The sequence below is a fragment of the Balearica regulorum genome, chromosome 1 (genome assembly GCF_011004875.1).
Source record: "Balearica regulorum gibbericeps isolate bBalReg1 chromosome 1, bBalReg1.pri, whole genome shotgun sequence".
Taxonomy (NCBI): Eukaryota; Metazoa; Chordata; class Aves; order Gruiformes; family Gruidae; genus Balearica; species Balearica regulorum.
In genome coordinates this window covers 151,946,779-151,963,179 of record NC_046184.1, presented here as the reverse complement: position 1 = coordinate 151,963,179, position 16,401 = coordinate 151,946,779, and the positions used below count along the sequence as shown (strand labels likewise).

Genomic DNA, 16,401 nt, shown 5'->3' with positions numbered 1-16,401 from the left:
TCAGAAGTTGCCTGTCACCTCGCCAGTTGTTTATTTGTGTAAATAAAGCATTTTATTTAGCCTTCAAGTGTTTAACTTCTTTATTAATTGTACGTGTCAGTTAATGGTAGGGGCTTTATATGCATGTATATTTGTAGTATTACTGAGTAAATACTGTATGCTGACAACTAAACACACTAGACAAAAATGCAGCTTTTAGAAGTTAAGTTACGCTAGGGATCGCTTATTTTAGTGTTTGTATTTGCTTGCCTGGATATCACTTAATGGAGATTTATTGTGGCTAATTAGAAGTGGGAGGAAAAATGGGCCAATCTTTCCTAAACATTCTCTGTGTTAAAGTGGTTCTCAGACAGATATTGGACAATTTGATTTTAAAGGTTGGCAGTGGTCTATATCCCCAAAAACACTGCTGGCTACTCGTCTTGTGTTACGTTACACTCCCTAAGCGTCCCAGTATTGCATTAATGGTTACACAGGCTTGCTTGAAAATTATGTTGTGGGCTGCTGTAGCCTTAAAATACACTGATAAGGTGGTTGGTGAGACAGATGGTTTTGGAATGATTCCTGTTTAACATTACTTGTTGATTTCTGCTGTGGTTCAGATGCTGTTGAACAAACTGCTCTAAAGATTTGATTTGGCTGGAAAAATGAAAGTCTATTTAGGTCAAATCTAGAACAGCACCAGAAGCTAGTTGTGGAAGTGGCTATTGCTGGTACCTCTCTGCATGTGAGTATTTAGTCCAGGAGGACACAAACAATTTTATTTTCTGATTAGTTTATGTGGTAGAAGTGGCAAACCAATGCTTCAGTCCTGTTCACCCTAGGAATCTCAAATTCAATTTTGCTTCCTCCTTATAGCTTCACAGTTAGTTTTGGGGATGTCAGCTTTAAATTTTGCAAGAATTGTATCACTTGGGCAATTGAATTATTGTGAGAAACAACCCAGTATAATGATTTTAACTCCTGTGGTATTTTTGATGTGCCTGGCTGCTTAGACTGGACCACTGTTTGACTCATCTTCAAAATGAGTTCTTCATCTGTGATTCTAGAATTTGATTTTTGCTGAATTCTAGTTGTGTTGCTCTGTTTAGAAAAAAACAGCCAAGCAGGCTAATGGTCTTGACATATTCAACAATAAGGGGACCTCAGGTGTCATTCTGTATATACTCGGTGTCCAGTGTATGTGCAGTATCAGTGGAGCCTATATTCAGACCAAAGATTAACACTGCTTACCTGAGCTACTAACCAATATTTAGTTTTTATCTTCACAATTCTGTGTGATCCAGTTCTTTAATATCCAGTGCTTTGACTATACCTTGCTAAGGTGATGATAATGCAATTTACTTTTCGTAAAGCTCATTTCTGTGGTATAGCTCATTGCAGAGTGCTTGACAGACACATTCATCTTGAAGATGCTGCCATGAACTGAGGATGTGGTATGATCTCTGCTTCAGAAGGCTACCGAGACACAGTAAAATAACACGTCTGAGAATTTTGCAGGATCAGACTGCTATAGCCTGACTTAAAAAGTTCTTTTATATTGCTTTATACAGTAAGGAATAGTTCTCACTGTCTTCATTTGCAAAATTAAATTAAATTTTTTTAAATTTAAGAACTTTCCTTTCCTGCAATCCTCTACTTCATATCTTAATTGCCTTTTAATTTATGTGAAAAATGAATTGGATGTCCCATAAAAGTAGCCTCCTGCGTTTACATGGTGATTCATTCCCAAAGCGTATTTGCTGTGGTCCCTGAATGAGATGAGTCCAATGGGAAAAACAGTGTATTATCATCTTGTTACAAATGATGTTTGTGTATGGATAGGGGTGAAAGAATAATTAAGGTTGTTTAAGCAGCATTATTTCCGATTGTAAGCTTTTATCCACTTTGTGCTAATTTTCTGTTCTGTTTGTTTGTTCCTTCCTGGTATTAAAATAAGGACCAAAAAACCCCCTACATTGTCAGTGAAGCGGCACATAGTAAAATTGCAAGGCATAGGGCCTTTACGTTTATTACGTACTATTAAGCAGTAAAGCGACTAGGGATTGTCATTCTGTATGGATCAAATTAGGTGCAGTTTGCACAAGACGTGTGGGTATTTGCTAGTAGGCTTTGCAAATACCTGTAGACAGTAGAGGCATCCTCCTGATGCCTTTGACAAGCTCTGGAAGGAAATGTACTCTTAACGGGAATACTTTTCCTTCCCAATTTCTCCATTTTCTCATTCTGTCTCTGCACTTCCTCTGTGATTTATTTTGAACTTCTCATTCTGAGTCCCATCTTATTTACCATTTTAGTCGTAGTTTAGAATAAATTGTATTTGCCTTCCCAGTTCCCATGTTCTTCCCTCCTCCTCACAGGATCCGATCTCCTTGTCCTGCTAAAGCTTTCTTTTAGGTTCTCAGCAGTTCTGTTGCCTGTACTTTTTCAGTGACTCCCAGTTTCTCTACCTCAACTCTTAATCTGCCATCTTCCATCCGATTTTCTAACTCACTTTCTGTCTCTTTCCCAGACAGTCCCCAAATCGTCTGCTTGTTTTTCTGTCTCTCCCATTCTGACTCCTGTGCTTTAACCAATGTTGTGTATTTGGCAGCCACTTCTTTTGTTGTCACATGCAGTCCTGTGCCTCAATCTAGTGGGCTTAATCTGCTGTTAGCAACTGAAAATTTCTATTCTGAGAAATACCTTTTGGCAAATACCTCTGTTTCCATTTATCTCTACTCTTTTTGCTCTTCATTCAGCTTTTTTTCAGGGAGTATACTTAAAATGGGCTCATTACCTAGAAGCAAGATGATAGAGATATTTCTGTGGCACAAAAGCACCCTTCTGTTCTCCATATGTACTTATCTCAGAGTCTTGGGTGGACCTTACTCTCCGGTTAAACCTGATAGACATAGCACGTGTACTTGTTGAGTCTCGTTTTAGTCAAACTTCTTGTCCCTCAGTCCAAATTCAACTTGAATCTTTTCTGTTTAGTTTAAAAGTTTAGTGAATATTTTTATGCCAGTTTTTATTAAGAAATTGAGTTGCAAGTCTGGAAAGCTGTGGAAGAACTGATAACTTGTGAGGGAGTTGAGTTTCTAGTGCATAACGAGCTTGTTAGTAATACATGAAATTATTCTGTGATAGTCTGCACCAAGGGATTTTTTAATAAGTGAAATTCTCTGCATTTTTAGTAAATTTTGGTTCAGATTGACTTTAGTCCCAACAACAAGATATTTCCCAGTTTACTGACTTTCAGGCTGAAGGCACTTGTGCTTTTCAGCTTTTACTTGTAAACAAAATAAAAATAGACTTCCCAGTCCTTTTGACTATGATGATCTCATAGCAGGCCAAAGCTAACTAAAGTTGAATTTTTGATACGTTTAGCCTGTCAGTTGATTTCTTTTCCTTAGGAGTTCTTTAATGATGTGATGAGACAAAGTCTAGGTCATGGCTGGGGTCTCCACTCCAGCATAGCTTCCACAGTTAAAATTACCAGATTTACTAATTTGTCCAATGGTCTTTAACCTTCTTCCTCTGATCCATGGAAAGGAGATCTTAAGTTATTACTGTTTAGATGTTATGTTGAGTGTCAAAAGCTATTTTTTAAAATCATTGTTGATTTTGTTGGAATTTGAAAAGGATAAAGGGTGTATCTGTATTTGTTGCCTGTTCAGGATACTAGGAGTTTCCTTAAGTAGCCACAGAGAAGTGTACATAGTCAAGATATCTCTTTGAAGAGGAAAACAGTGCTAAATTGTGAAGTTGCACACACTTACAAAGCTTTCAGAGTGCAATATTAAGAGCATGATGTTATTTCAAGGAGCCCTGATGTTATCATCCAAGTAACTAACGCATCTTGAAATTGAGAATCATGAGAAGGTAAGAAGAAAACATGGAATGCAAAAAAATTTACATTATCAGGTGAAAAAAAATAAAACCCAAAGCAGCTTGATAAGGCCTGAAAACTATGTGTATTTTTCCATCAGAAAATAGAATTTCTTTGATGTGTAAACCCTCCTTCGCAGAAGGTTAGTTTTCCATTGGGGAAAATCAGGTACTTCTTGCTGGTGTATTTTTTTGTGTTGGTGTGGTGTGGTGTTTTTATTTATTTATTTATTTTATTATTTGTTCATTGTGAATGTGTGACTGATATACCTAATGGGAGCAATGGTCACATTTTCCTCTATTTTTTTTCTTTCTTTTGGGCACTGCACTATGCTAGATAGGTTATGGAGAAGTAATCCTGGTCTCTCCTCCAAAATAACCTGGCTTGAAAAATAGCAGGAGTTTCTTTGAAATACACTGAGATATTTTTTTTTTTGCCCAAGTATTTCCATTTTAGAACAAAGACACCAGAATTTTATATGGAATGGAAGTTCTGCGTTTTCAGTTCTCTCTTGCCAAAAGCTTGTATCTGTCACTTTGAAGAGACTCAAAATTAGTGATAAATTTTGATAACCATAGAATTAAATAGTGTATCCAGAAGTGTGAAGAGCATGCTGAGGCTGGAGTAATTTTCACTACAAATCAGGTTTTATTATGAATAATAGCAGCTGGGGATACTATTTGCTGTGGGATTTGGTAGTATTCTTTCCAAGTAGTTTTCTTGGAGTCTTTCCTAGGCATACCTAGGGCAGGTTGGATGAGGCTTTGGGCTACCTGGTCTAGTGGAGGGTGTCCCTGCCTGTGGCAGGGGGGTTGGAACTAGATGGTCTTTGAGGTCCCTTCCAACCCAAACCATTCTGATTCATACTCTTACAAATGAGTTGAGTATTTACCAGCCATTTTAACTGCTAGAGCTGAACTTTTAGTAAGACAGTTCCACCACCTTTCTATACCAGTGTAAGAGCTGTACTCTTCATCAGTGTTGTGGTCCATGAGGGGATTCTTCTTGTTGTGCTGTGATTGCTGTTCTCTGATTTTTCCCAAACACTGTTCTCTTGTTGATTAAATGCGGTGTTTTTCCCAAATGTTCTCCAGTTTGTCGGTGACTTCTGTAATTTCAGGCACACAAAAGCATGGTCCAGGGTATGTAGCACTAACATGACCCTTTGTAACGCTAGGTTAGATTGTGGGTTTTGGAGGTGCATATTGTTTTGGGTAATGTTTTTTCACTGTATATTTTAGTTATGTAGATGAAAGCTTGAAGCTTATGAGATTATTTGATACTATGGTATGGTGATTGATGGATACTGAAGGATAAAATGAAATAATAAATGGTTATATTGGAGACCATTCTATTTTTTAAAAGAAATTGGAAGGTACCAATAAGTAATTGATTACTGAATTGCCTAATTTACTAATTACTGAAATAATGATTTGCATTTAATACTTGAATTTGCTGAATATCACAGCTTAAATATTTGCGTTTGGATTATTTCTTTAACTGACATGAATTCGATGCAAGTTTGCTTTTGCATATTAAGCTGATGAATGGATTGAATAATTAAAAATTATTAAATTCATGTGCTTCTGAAATGAAAGACATTACAGATTAAAACAGTCATTTTCTTGGTGGTCTGTGAATCACAAACCAATATATTAAATGTCTTATATCTTTTTTGATTCTCATAGAAAAGAGAATTTGCAGGAATCCTGAAGTACAAGCGTCCTCTTTCTGCTTTTGAATAGAACCTGAAGTACTGCATTTAAAGAAATTATGACAATGAGATTGCACTTCCTGTGCGGTTTAACACTCTTGTGAAATTGAGGTAGAATGGGAGTATAATGTAACACCAAAAAATTCATCTTCATATGACATACTGGGTTCCAGCATTCTGGAGCGGCATATTGCCATAGAGTGTAGCTGTAGTAACATCTTTGTAGCTCTAAGGACATCTTTGTATGTGATACTGATGTCACATTGATGAGTATACCTTATCTGATACAGTCAGTTGTCCTGAATCATAGAATCATAGAATGGTTTGGGTTGGTAGGGACCTTAAAGTTCATCTACTTCCAACCCCCCTGCCATGGGCAGGGAGACCCTCCACTAGACCACGTTGCCCATGTTATGTATTAAGTGTGATGAAGAGTTAGGTTTATAAAAAGCTCTAGTGTCTGGGAACAGGGCAGTTGAACTGTCATTTGTTCAAGTGGACCTTTGAATCCCTACTGTGGGCAAGATGGAGAACAGGCAGTGTTTGTGTACTGTAAGTTGTTGCAGTGTCCTTAAAACTGCTATTGCATTACTTTTGGGGGAAAATTAGGAGAACGGAGGACAGAACTGTCACAGGCTCTTCATTCGACCCGTAAGTTCCACTGTCTCCTCACATTTTCTTTGTGCCATCAGGTCCTCATTGCTGCCACGCCATTACAGCCCCCTGCTCTTTATGCTTCCCTTAGCAAAATTTCTCTTCTGCTCACTTTCCAGCCTGTCCCCAATGCTCGATCATCTTCTTTTCCCCACTCCCCTTTCACTAAGGAGAGAAAGTTTCCCGTTTTGTAAAGTTCCCTGTCTTTCTTAAGAAATTATTGCTGTCATACACCTGGATAACAGCAGCACCACAGCATCCTCTAGTGGCTCACTTGGTTTGCTGAACTTCTGGCAAATCATAAGTACAGCTCTTCAGGTAGGGAAAAGCTTTGCTGCTGACTGACAGCAAACCACTTAATTGTCTCTCGAAGACAGGCAGTAGCCTGCAAATACCAGCGATGCACAAAATGCAGCTGGGGTCTTTTCAGCTTTTGTAACTGCATACTAAATTATGGTTAAGTACAAGTGTTTCTTTCTTGCTCTTCTTTCTAAATGGAAACAGTCTGTGTGTCCTGTGTTCTTTTTTTTTTTTTTTTTTCCAAAAGTGTTTTGTCTGGAGATACCAAGGAATTACAGCATGGAGTGTTTTCTGTCAAAAAATTAATAGTATTTTTCTAAAATAACTTACAGTATGAGCTTTCTCAAAGGATGGTGATTACTTTATAAACTTGTATATAATCGTGTTCGCTTAAGAGCTTTATATTCTGATCTTTAAAAAAAAAAATTAAAAGCTCAAGGTGTTTCTGCTTAGTGCCTTTTTTCTGATTAAAATGGCTTAAAGTGCTCTCTACCACCTCTACTGTTTTTGCTATACTGTTGTTAAGTTCTGTGGTAGGTAAATTGTATCTACACAGATAAAGATGTAGTCACAGGTGTCTGTGGTTCTAATTGGAAGGGTGTTCAGCTCTCTGTTAAAACAGTGCATGTATGGTATAAGAGCTTAGTTAGGACACAAAATAACAAGGTAAACAGATTTTGTGGCTGTGTTTTAAGAATGTTATTTATAAAATCAAGATTTTAAAATTTGGCAAATACTATATCACAAATGATGCTATTACATAGTGGCAGATTTGTGACAAAATATGAGTGGCAGCGGCAGAGACTTATGGTATGATGTCTTCCACCTTTAACAATAAAAGGTTGTCTGTGTTTGTAAATTTGATACAAGTTACTTTCTTTAACAGGCTGGACTAATTGAAGCCAATGGAGAGCTTAAGGTGTTTATAGACCAAAACCTAAGTCCAGGAAAAGGTAAGAACACAATTTTTAGTAAGAGTCTCCATTTCTTGTTTTTCAGTTGTTATGCTTATTACTGGTTTTAAACTGCTTTTTTTAGCATAGTTTTTCTAAAGCTTTTCTTAAGTTATATCTTATATAATCAGCAAGCAAACTGTAGATTTTCTGTGGTTTATACTTGTCTTTAAACTGTGTGTCAAGTTCAGTGGTGGTTTGTCATCTCACATGATCTTCTCATTAGTGTAGCTTGTGTTTAAATATAAATGCCACGGTGGTCTAAAATAACTTTTGGGGCACTGTGTTTTAGCAAATGGGAAAAATGCAGGAGTGTAGCAGTTTAAAATGGGTTATGACAGTTTTTATGATAGTGCATTCACACTAGTGCAAGCCTATCTGAAATACTACTTTGAACAGAACTGTTTTGGACTTGCACATAATGGCTGTGCAAGTATAATAGTGTAAGGTAATCAAGCAGTTTAATAAAACACAGGCTATAAACATGAATTCAATATGTAAGCTCAAAAATTAAGAGTACCTAAACATTTGGGGAGTTTTATGCTGCACTTTACATAGTTGGGGGGAAAAAACAGATTACTGAGTTCCAGTTGCCTGCAGTTCTGGACAGCTATGTCATATAACCTCTTCTGTAAACTGATTATGCTATATGTGAAAATTAGATTTTTTTTTTGTCCCCTGTATTCTTAGGGGAAGACTGTTTTCATAGTGAGACTGTAGAACTGTTCTCTGACTTCCAGTTAAGTGTATTCTTGCCAGTTTATGCACTTTGGTGGCAGTGTTATTTTTCAGCTTAATAGTTTTCTCCAGTGTGTTTACCTACTCTTTATAAAATAACAGTTGTGTATCTTAACAGACTTTAGTTTGACAGGCCAGATAGCGATTGTTTCCTAAATTCCTCATCAGATGAGCTCTTTGTCCTCTGGATTTTCCTTATCATCATTCTTTGAGCCTGTTTGATTGCTTTCATCAACTTTCTTGAATGCAAGTGGCCAAAATAGTATATGTGACTCCAAGTGAAGCATCAGACATATTTGTCTGGAGGTATCAGTAATTTCTCTGTGCAACATCATGTTTGGTTCACAGACATCTTGCGATAGATTTTGGTGAAATGGCCATTTTCCTTTGTTGCTTCCAAATGATGATAGTCTGGTTTATTGTTGTGTGTGACAGATGGTGTGCTTTGATAGGCTGTACTAAGTAGGGTGAAATTTATTAGGACAGTCACCTACTTCTTGTCTGATGCTCTCATAACCTTACTGTTGACAAATCTATTGACTGTGTGCATTGTTGGATTATGCTAGTACTCTGATTAACCTGTAGTCCAGTTCAGGTGAACTCCATTGGTATTATTGCTCTAGTCTTTTATAAACTATTTCAAGAAACCTCCATTAAGCATTTATTTTCACAACTTGCAGAACTTCTAATTTCTGTCACCACCAATTTAACTCTTTGACATTCCCTTGTCCAAAATATTCGTCGTTTTACAAAAGGGGGCTGTAGGACTAATCCACTGCGATCTACTTTTGATGGAGAAGTCACTAAGGGCTGAATAACTGACACTTATTAACTGGTCCATGTGTATATTTGTAAATAGAGTCTCATACCCATGAGCAAAAAAAGTGTGCAGGTAGAGTACCTGATCCTTAGCAGCTGTCATTTTCCTTGCCCTCCTATTGGCAGTAAATCTGATGTTTTTGTCAGGTTGGATGCTTGAGGGGACATTTTACATCCATGTAGGCGTCTGTCTAGACCCCATTCCAGTCAGTGGAGAGCTAGTCAAAACAGACAGTACAGTCTAGACAGCAAGAACTGGAAATGTGAATCTCCCATTATTACATAGCTCTTAAAGTGGGCAAAATACAGGCCATTTCATTGCTTGTAGAATTTTTAAAATTCAAGTGATTAAATGGTTTATTATAGGCTTGCAGCTCCTCTGGTTTGAGAGTCTAGCTCTATTCTCAATGTATACTACCATGAAGCTTAGCAAACTAAGCTATCCTCAGTTAATTTTTGCACCTCATTGTTTTTTTTGGGAGTTCTGTAAAGTTAATGGACAGCAACTAATTCTCAATATTGAGAAGAAACAACTGTTTCTCTTGCCTTTATCATTTTATGTTTCTTGCCTCTACCTTGTCTGTGTTTTATATGCAGGCTCTGTAGTCTTAATCAGAGATTAAAATAACAAATATTTTGTCACTAAAGTATTCAGATAGGTATCAGAATTTATTCACTATAGTAGTACTTATTTTCTGTTGCCACTTTTTAATAATTTTTAGATTTTTTTGGTGTAGTCTTTAAATATTGGAATTTTTAATGTAACTACTATACACAGAAGTACTGTCTATACACAAAAGTGTATAGCACTGTGCTTTCTAAAAGTAGCTGTGTACATTACATGCCATTTTATCAAAAAGTCCAGTCCTCTCCTGTTTTGCTAAGTTTGTGCAAAATTTCTCTTAATTTCACAATGAAGAGGATTCATTGGTCTTGGACATAAAATACCATTCTCAAAAATACTCTAAAAAAGTCTTCAAAAACATCTTTTGTTTGGAATAAGAGGGTACCAGTATTTCTATGTGGTAGAAGTGAGCTGGAAGCTTGTGCTTCTTCCAGTGCTTGTGCAACCTGCAGAAGAGGTTGTGTGTAAATTCCTGTGTTCTCTGATACCCCTGTGTATTTCCATTACTGGAGAGTAGCACCCATTTAGCCCTGAAAAAACAGCGTTCCATGGAGCTGCTCAAGCCAAGGTGCAAGTGTTCCTGTGTTTTAAGATGACAGCTCTGCTCACTGGAGGATGATTTTCTTTCTGCCTACTTCTGTTACTTCACCACTGAGAAATTACTCTAGAAAGCTAATTCTTAAAGTTGAATCTTGGAAAAGTCCCAGTGGAGCAATATACCAGTTATATTAGCCCCTTTTTGATCTAAGGCCATATTGATTCCCAGATCTTATAAATGTTTCAGAAAATGTACTAATTAGTTTTTCTTGATGGAAATGCATATGTGTGGGATAAATTTGTTTACTGTTTGAGTATTTGCCAGTCCTTGGATGAGGAAACTTAGGTAAGGCAGGTTTTCAGTATGTTTGGCTGCTATTGAAAAGCTCTGACCTCCTCGGAGGACATGAGGTATGGCATGCACATCCTAGTGCAGCTTTCCTGTTAAGTGCAAGGTCTGCTGAGTTTGGTGTGGTAGGGTTTAAGTGGCACAAATCCTCAGATTTCGTCTAGAATGGTTTGGCTTGGTACAAATATGACTGTGAAAGGTTTGATGTACCTGGTAACCAGGAGGATGGTTTTCTTACATAAACTTGTTCAGGAGAGAAGCACCAATGTAACATGCAGAGTGTGAGAGGGGAGGTTTTAGTTTCAGGAAATCCTGAGCAACGCCGGGAGCTTTTAAAATGTAGCTTTGTGAATGAGTTAACATGCACAGCAAAAGCCAGCTGTATATCCAGATGTCCTCTCACTCATGAACTCTCTATAAAGCTATTTAGTTTTATATCTGCTGCTTGCCCTGTGCTGTTGTATTTACTGTCAGCTTCAGTTGTGACATTGTGGAGGAATGCCACATCCCATTGGAAGCAGTTGCAAGTTTCCTTTGCTCATTCCAAAATACCCAATGGTATTTTTTTTCCTTAAAGTTTCAGTTGCTGAGAACATCATTACACAGGGTCCTTTCCATTGCTTGTTACCCTAGATTTCAGGAATGGGTTTTGTAGAAATTGTGCCTAAATTAATCCTACTAAGCCCTCAAATTACAATCAGAAGCAATATTTACAAAAATTTCAAAGGTTAAGTGAAGAACAGCTCTAAGGGCACCCAAATTGTGATTTATAGCTCTATTCTTTTTTTGGCAATAATAAAAAGGATAAATTGCTTTATTGAAGACAGAGTAAGAGAGCAGTTTAATTGTGCAGTAAGATTCCAAATTGACTTGATGGTAATTGTTTGCCTCTTGCATACCTTGGTTATGAGGCAAGGATAATCTCATTTGAATATTTTAATTGTTAGTTTGTTTACATTCTGAGATTAAAAAAAAATAATTTTGTTAATTCCTAACTTTGTTTTGGAATATCCACATAGCTAATTGCAGCTCCTCTGGTTTGAGAGTCTAGCTCTATTCTCCTGAAATTGCTAAAAATTCACCCTGTACATGGACTTTGATAATTATAATGAGAATTAATTTTGAGAGTTAGAAAATTCATATGGGTTGGAGGGATGGAAAGAATTTTTAATAGGCACCAAACCAGTAAAACTTCCTCACGAGTTTGTGTCTTCTAAAAGTTATTTGGCAATGAATTTGAGAGACTTAGAAGCTTTGGTGTTCAGGGAGGTTGCATTTTGAGTAAAACTGCTACATTCTGGTCCTTGTTATCGTCAAAATAGGGTTGATATTTAAGTACTAAATAGAACACTGTTCAATTATAATCATGCCCCTTGCTTGTAAAGATACTTGCGTGAAAGAAATTATCTGCTTCACATGAGTGCAAGGGAAAAGGTAACAAATGATATGTAACGTTGTGTTGAAATTAAAGCTCTTAAATTAGTTTTAAAATTACTAAGAATGAAAATTTGGATCTTCTGTCATGCCAGTAGGTGGCATTATTGGTATATAACCAGAAAATACTTGTAAAAAATCACCTTACCTCCTTTCAACTCTTAGACTTTAAAATATGTTTTCACATTTTATGGGCATAAAGAACTTCAGGTTTGTTTTCATTCCAGATTTGGTAATTGGAAAAAAAAAAGGTCAAACATGTAAATTTTTACAGTATATTTAGACTCTTACATTTCAACACTGCCTAACTGTAAGATTCTTTTCATTTATATGACAAGAAACTTTGGCAGTGATCCATACTTTAGAAAACAGACGTATGTCTGATCATTGGTTATAAAATACTTGTGTATTATTGCAGCTGAGGTAATTCCAAACAATTATTATTATCTAAAGTCAAGCTCAGGAAATAAAACTGCTACAAATAGGAATGGTATTTGGAAAAGTCTAAAAAGACTTCAAAGTCTAAAGGTAGACCACACGGTTTATTTCAACACAAACTTGGAAAGACTGGTTTGTAATAGCTAGAGTCAAGTATTACTAGTCATATCTAAGGGTGATAAGAATCACCTGGAAGTCTGAGTTGATGTAAGAAATTACTTAGACATTTAGTAGTACTACACACTGGGAAAGATCAATGTCTTTGTAAAAGTGCTTAGAATTGCTGTGTAAGCATGTTGTCTTAAGAGGATGATGTGACGTGTCCAATAAGCAGAGATATTGTTACTTGACTTGGCACACAACTTAGGGATAGTCATCTGTGTGTTGTCAAAGCTTATGGTAGGTTGATGACCTCAAAAAGAGTTGTTTTCTGTTGTGAGAGATATGTTACAAACTGCAGCTTCACAGGAGTGACATCTGAGGAATCGGCTTCTAGAATATAATCGTCACCTCTGTCTTCTTTCACAGATCTTCTAAGTACACCCTTTATACATATTCTGTATATATGTAATCTAAAAATCTAGTCAAGTTGATGCTTTTGTGGTAAGGAGTAATTTTTTTTGTAGATGATGTGGACTGGTGTCCTGGTTTTGGCTGAGATAATTTTATTTCTGGTAGCTAGTATAGTGCTGTGTTTTTTATTTAGGATGAGAATAATGTTGATAACTGATGTTTTTACTTGTGACTAGGTAGTTGTAGTGTCTATACCAAATCAAGGACTTTTCACCTTCCCACGCCCTGCCAGGTGCACAAGAAGCTGGGAGAGCACAGCCAGGACAGCTGACCCAGACTAGCCAAAGGGATATTCCCTACCATGTAATGTCATTCACTGTATGTAACTGGGGAAGCTCCTGGGAGGCCGGATTGCTGCTCAGAAACAGACTGGGCGTGGTGTTGGTTTTTTTCCCCTTCCGCATGTGGTGAGCAATTGCATTTGTGCATCACTTGTTATATATATTACATATTTTAATGTTGTTGCTGTTACTATTACTACTATTATTATTCTATTCCTTTGTTATTCTATTAAACTGTCTTTATCTCAGCTCATGAGTTGCGGCATTTTTTTGTTGGTTTGTTTTTTCCATGTTCCTCCCCATCCCTTGAGGGAGGGAGGATTGAGCAAGTGGCTGCATGGTGCTTAGTTACCATCTGGGGTTAAACCACGACAGTCCTTTTCTGGTTCCCAGTGTGGAGCATGAAGGGTTAAGATAATGACAGATCTGACCAGAGCATGTTAAAACAAATTTGTTACAAGCATTTATTATATTAGTTTAATCATTGCTGGTTACAATCTTGGTTTTTTTGTTCTCAGAGTTGTGCTGTGTAACACCTTACTTGCCATATATACTGATTATCAGTGTTTATGTGTGGTTTGTCACCTTTGGGTGTTGCATTAGGGTTATAGCTCTGCTGTTTGGTGTACTACTGGCTTATGGTATCATAAAATCATTGATAGTCAGACCAATTTTGTATTTGTATTCAGCGGCAGTGGAGCGACAGCAATGGTTTCATCTCCGTACTTTGGGAGCCATCTGTCAGAAGCTATTAATAATTACACTTCTTACTTTTTCTCCTTGGTGAGCCAATATGTGGGAGAGACACATTCCTTCACCTTCCCCTTCTTCTCCAGGCTAATTACAATAGCTCTTGAGAATGTTAAATATCCTTGGGATGTTCAGATGAGCATGCTTCTATTGCTAGTTCTCCTGAATGTGGTTCAGTTCTTGCTTAGGGTTAAACAACTATTTAAAAATCAGAGATCAACCCTGGTGACAGATGGCACTGCAGCTGAACCAGAGAACCAACCCACACTAGTATCAGTCGCCCCTATACTTAAGAAAAAATGGACACCAAAGTCAGCTTGTTTAGTGAAGGATGATGAAACAGGGCCATCACAAGAACAGGAAGAAGAGACAGAACCAGAGATAACCACCTGTTCCATATCCCTGAGTGAGCTTCGAGGTATGCGAAAAGATTTCAGCCGAGCAACTTGTCACCTGGCTGCTTGGATGTTGGGATAGTGGGATGTCCTGGTTTTTGGCTTGGATAGAGTTAATTTTCACAAGAAGCTGTGATGGGACGCAGCCAGGACAGCTGACCCAAACTAGCCAAAGGGATATTCCATACCATATGACATCATGCTCAGTATATAAAGGGGGGTGGCGGGGGAGCAGGGGTTGCTGCTGGGGGATGGCCTGGGAATCAGGCTCCAGGGAGGTGAACAAGTTGCATTGTGTATCACCTGCTTTGTATGTTCTAAGTACTGTTGTTGTTATTTTCCTCTCAAGTAAACTGTCCTTGTCCCAACCCATGAGTTTTACCTTTTTCTTCCCTGGCGGGAGAAGGGTGAGTGAGTGGCTGCATGGTGCTTAGCTGCCAGCTGGAACTAAACCACAAGACGGGGACAGTTGCCTGGAATTAGAGGGTAGGGAGGCCAAGCAGCTGGGATCCCTGTCCCAGGAAGGGGGCATTGACAAGGCAATTGGAAAAGGGACACAAGCCCTCAGCCTCTGGATGCGACTCTTGTCAGGTGTGAGGGAAAGGTATCCCTTCAAAGAAGATATTTTATGTCATCCAGGCAAGTGGACCACCATGGAGAGAGGTATCCAGTACCTGAGGGAATTAGCCGTGAGGGAGATGGTTTATTATGACACAGATGACATGCAGTTACAGATCCAGGTGAAGTCCACTGTACCTGACCCATGTGATGGAGGTTTGTACAGAGCACATAGTCAATGTATACCAAATCATTGGCAGTACTGGCCTGGAAAGATGAAGAGGCACCAACAGTGAATGAAGTGGCTGGCCAACTCTGGTGATACAAAGAAAATCTCGCTTCCTTCCTATGGGTCTATGTCTCAGCTTTTGGAAAGACTGTCCAAAAAAATCCAAAAACATGTTTGAGAAACTGCCCTGGGAGGTCTGGCAACTTAAAGAGGATATGTCCAGTTCCCTGCTTGTATGGACCACTATCTCATCTATTAGGAGTAAGTGTTCCTCTGCTCAAGGGAGAGGATATAGAAGGTACGCACCGTGAGGCACCTGTGGTTTTACCTGAGTGACCACGGAGAGGACATGAGGAAGTGGGATGGAAAACTGACCTTGACCCTAGAGGCTTGGGTATGTGAATCGCAAGGGAAAAGCAATCTCATGGGAGTTCTTCCAGCTCCAGTCTCCAGTGGGCAGTTCCCCAGAGTAGGAAGACTGATCTTACTTCTGATCTTATGGAAGGAGCTTCTGATTTGTATTTACAATAAGTGAGTAACAAGGATGAGATTCGAACCCATGTGTGCCACATGAATCCATTCATCTGTAACAAATACTATGACCGGGACTAGAGGGGCCCTGCCTCCAGCCAGGTGGAGGAGAGGGACAACCAGACTTACTGGACTATGCTATCAAGCTATAAAGGGGCAGAATCCATCTGTATTTCTGGAGTGATGGGAGGATCCCAACAGTTGACTGTATTGGAAGCCAAAGTGAGTCCAACGGGGAATGAGTGGCAAAAGCACCCCATTGTGACTGGCCCAAAGGCTCCGTGCATCCTTGGCATAGACTACCTCAGGAGAGGGTATTTCAAGGACCTGAAAAGGTACTGATGGGCTTTTGGCATAGCTGCCTTGTAGTCAGAGGAAATTAAACAGCTACTTTGCTCTGTCTCTTGGAGGATGCTTCTGTTGTGGGGTTGCTGAGGGTTGAAGAACAACAGGTGCCAATCGCTACCACAGTGGTGCACCAGCAGCAATACTGCACCAGCCAAGACCCCCTGATTCCCATCCATAAGCTGATTTGTCAACTGGAGAGACACGGAGTGATCAGCAGAACCCGCTCACTCTTTAACAGTCCCATATGGCCAATGCGAAAGTGTAATGGAGAGTGGAGGCTGACAGTAGGCTATTGTGGTTTGAT

At 38.5% G+C, this 16,401-nt stretch overlaps 1 protein-coding gene across 3 annotated transcripts in view; it reads left to right on the top strand.

The window, feature by feature from the left end:
• Positions 1-16,401, top strand: part of TFDP1 (transcription factor Dp-1) — a 58,222-nt gene that overhangs the window by 7,360 nt on the left and 34,461 nt on the right. For all 3 annotated transcript variants that reach the window (XM_075739417.1, XM_075739407.1, XM_075739427.1), the window contains exon 3: positions 7,426-7,492. In XM_075739417.1, the coding sequence (XP_075595532.1) occupies positions 7,426-7,492 (67 nt within the window). The remainder of the gene's footprint in view (positions 1-7,425; positions 7,493-16,401) is intronic.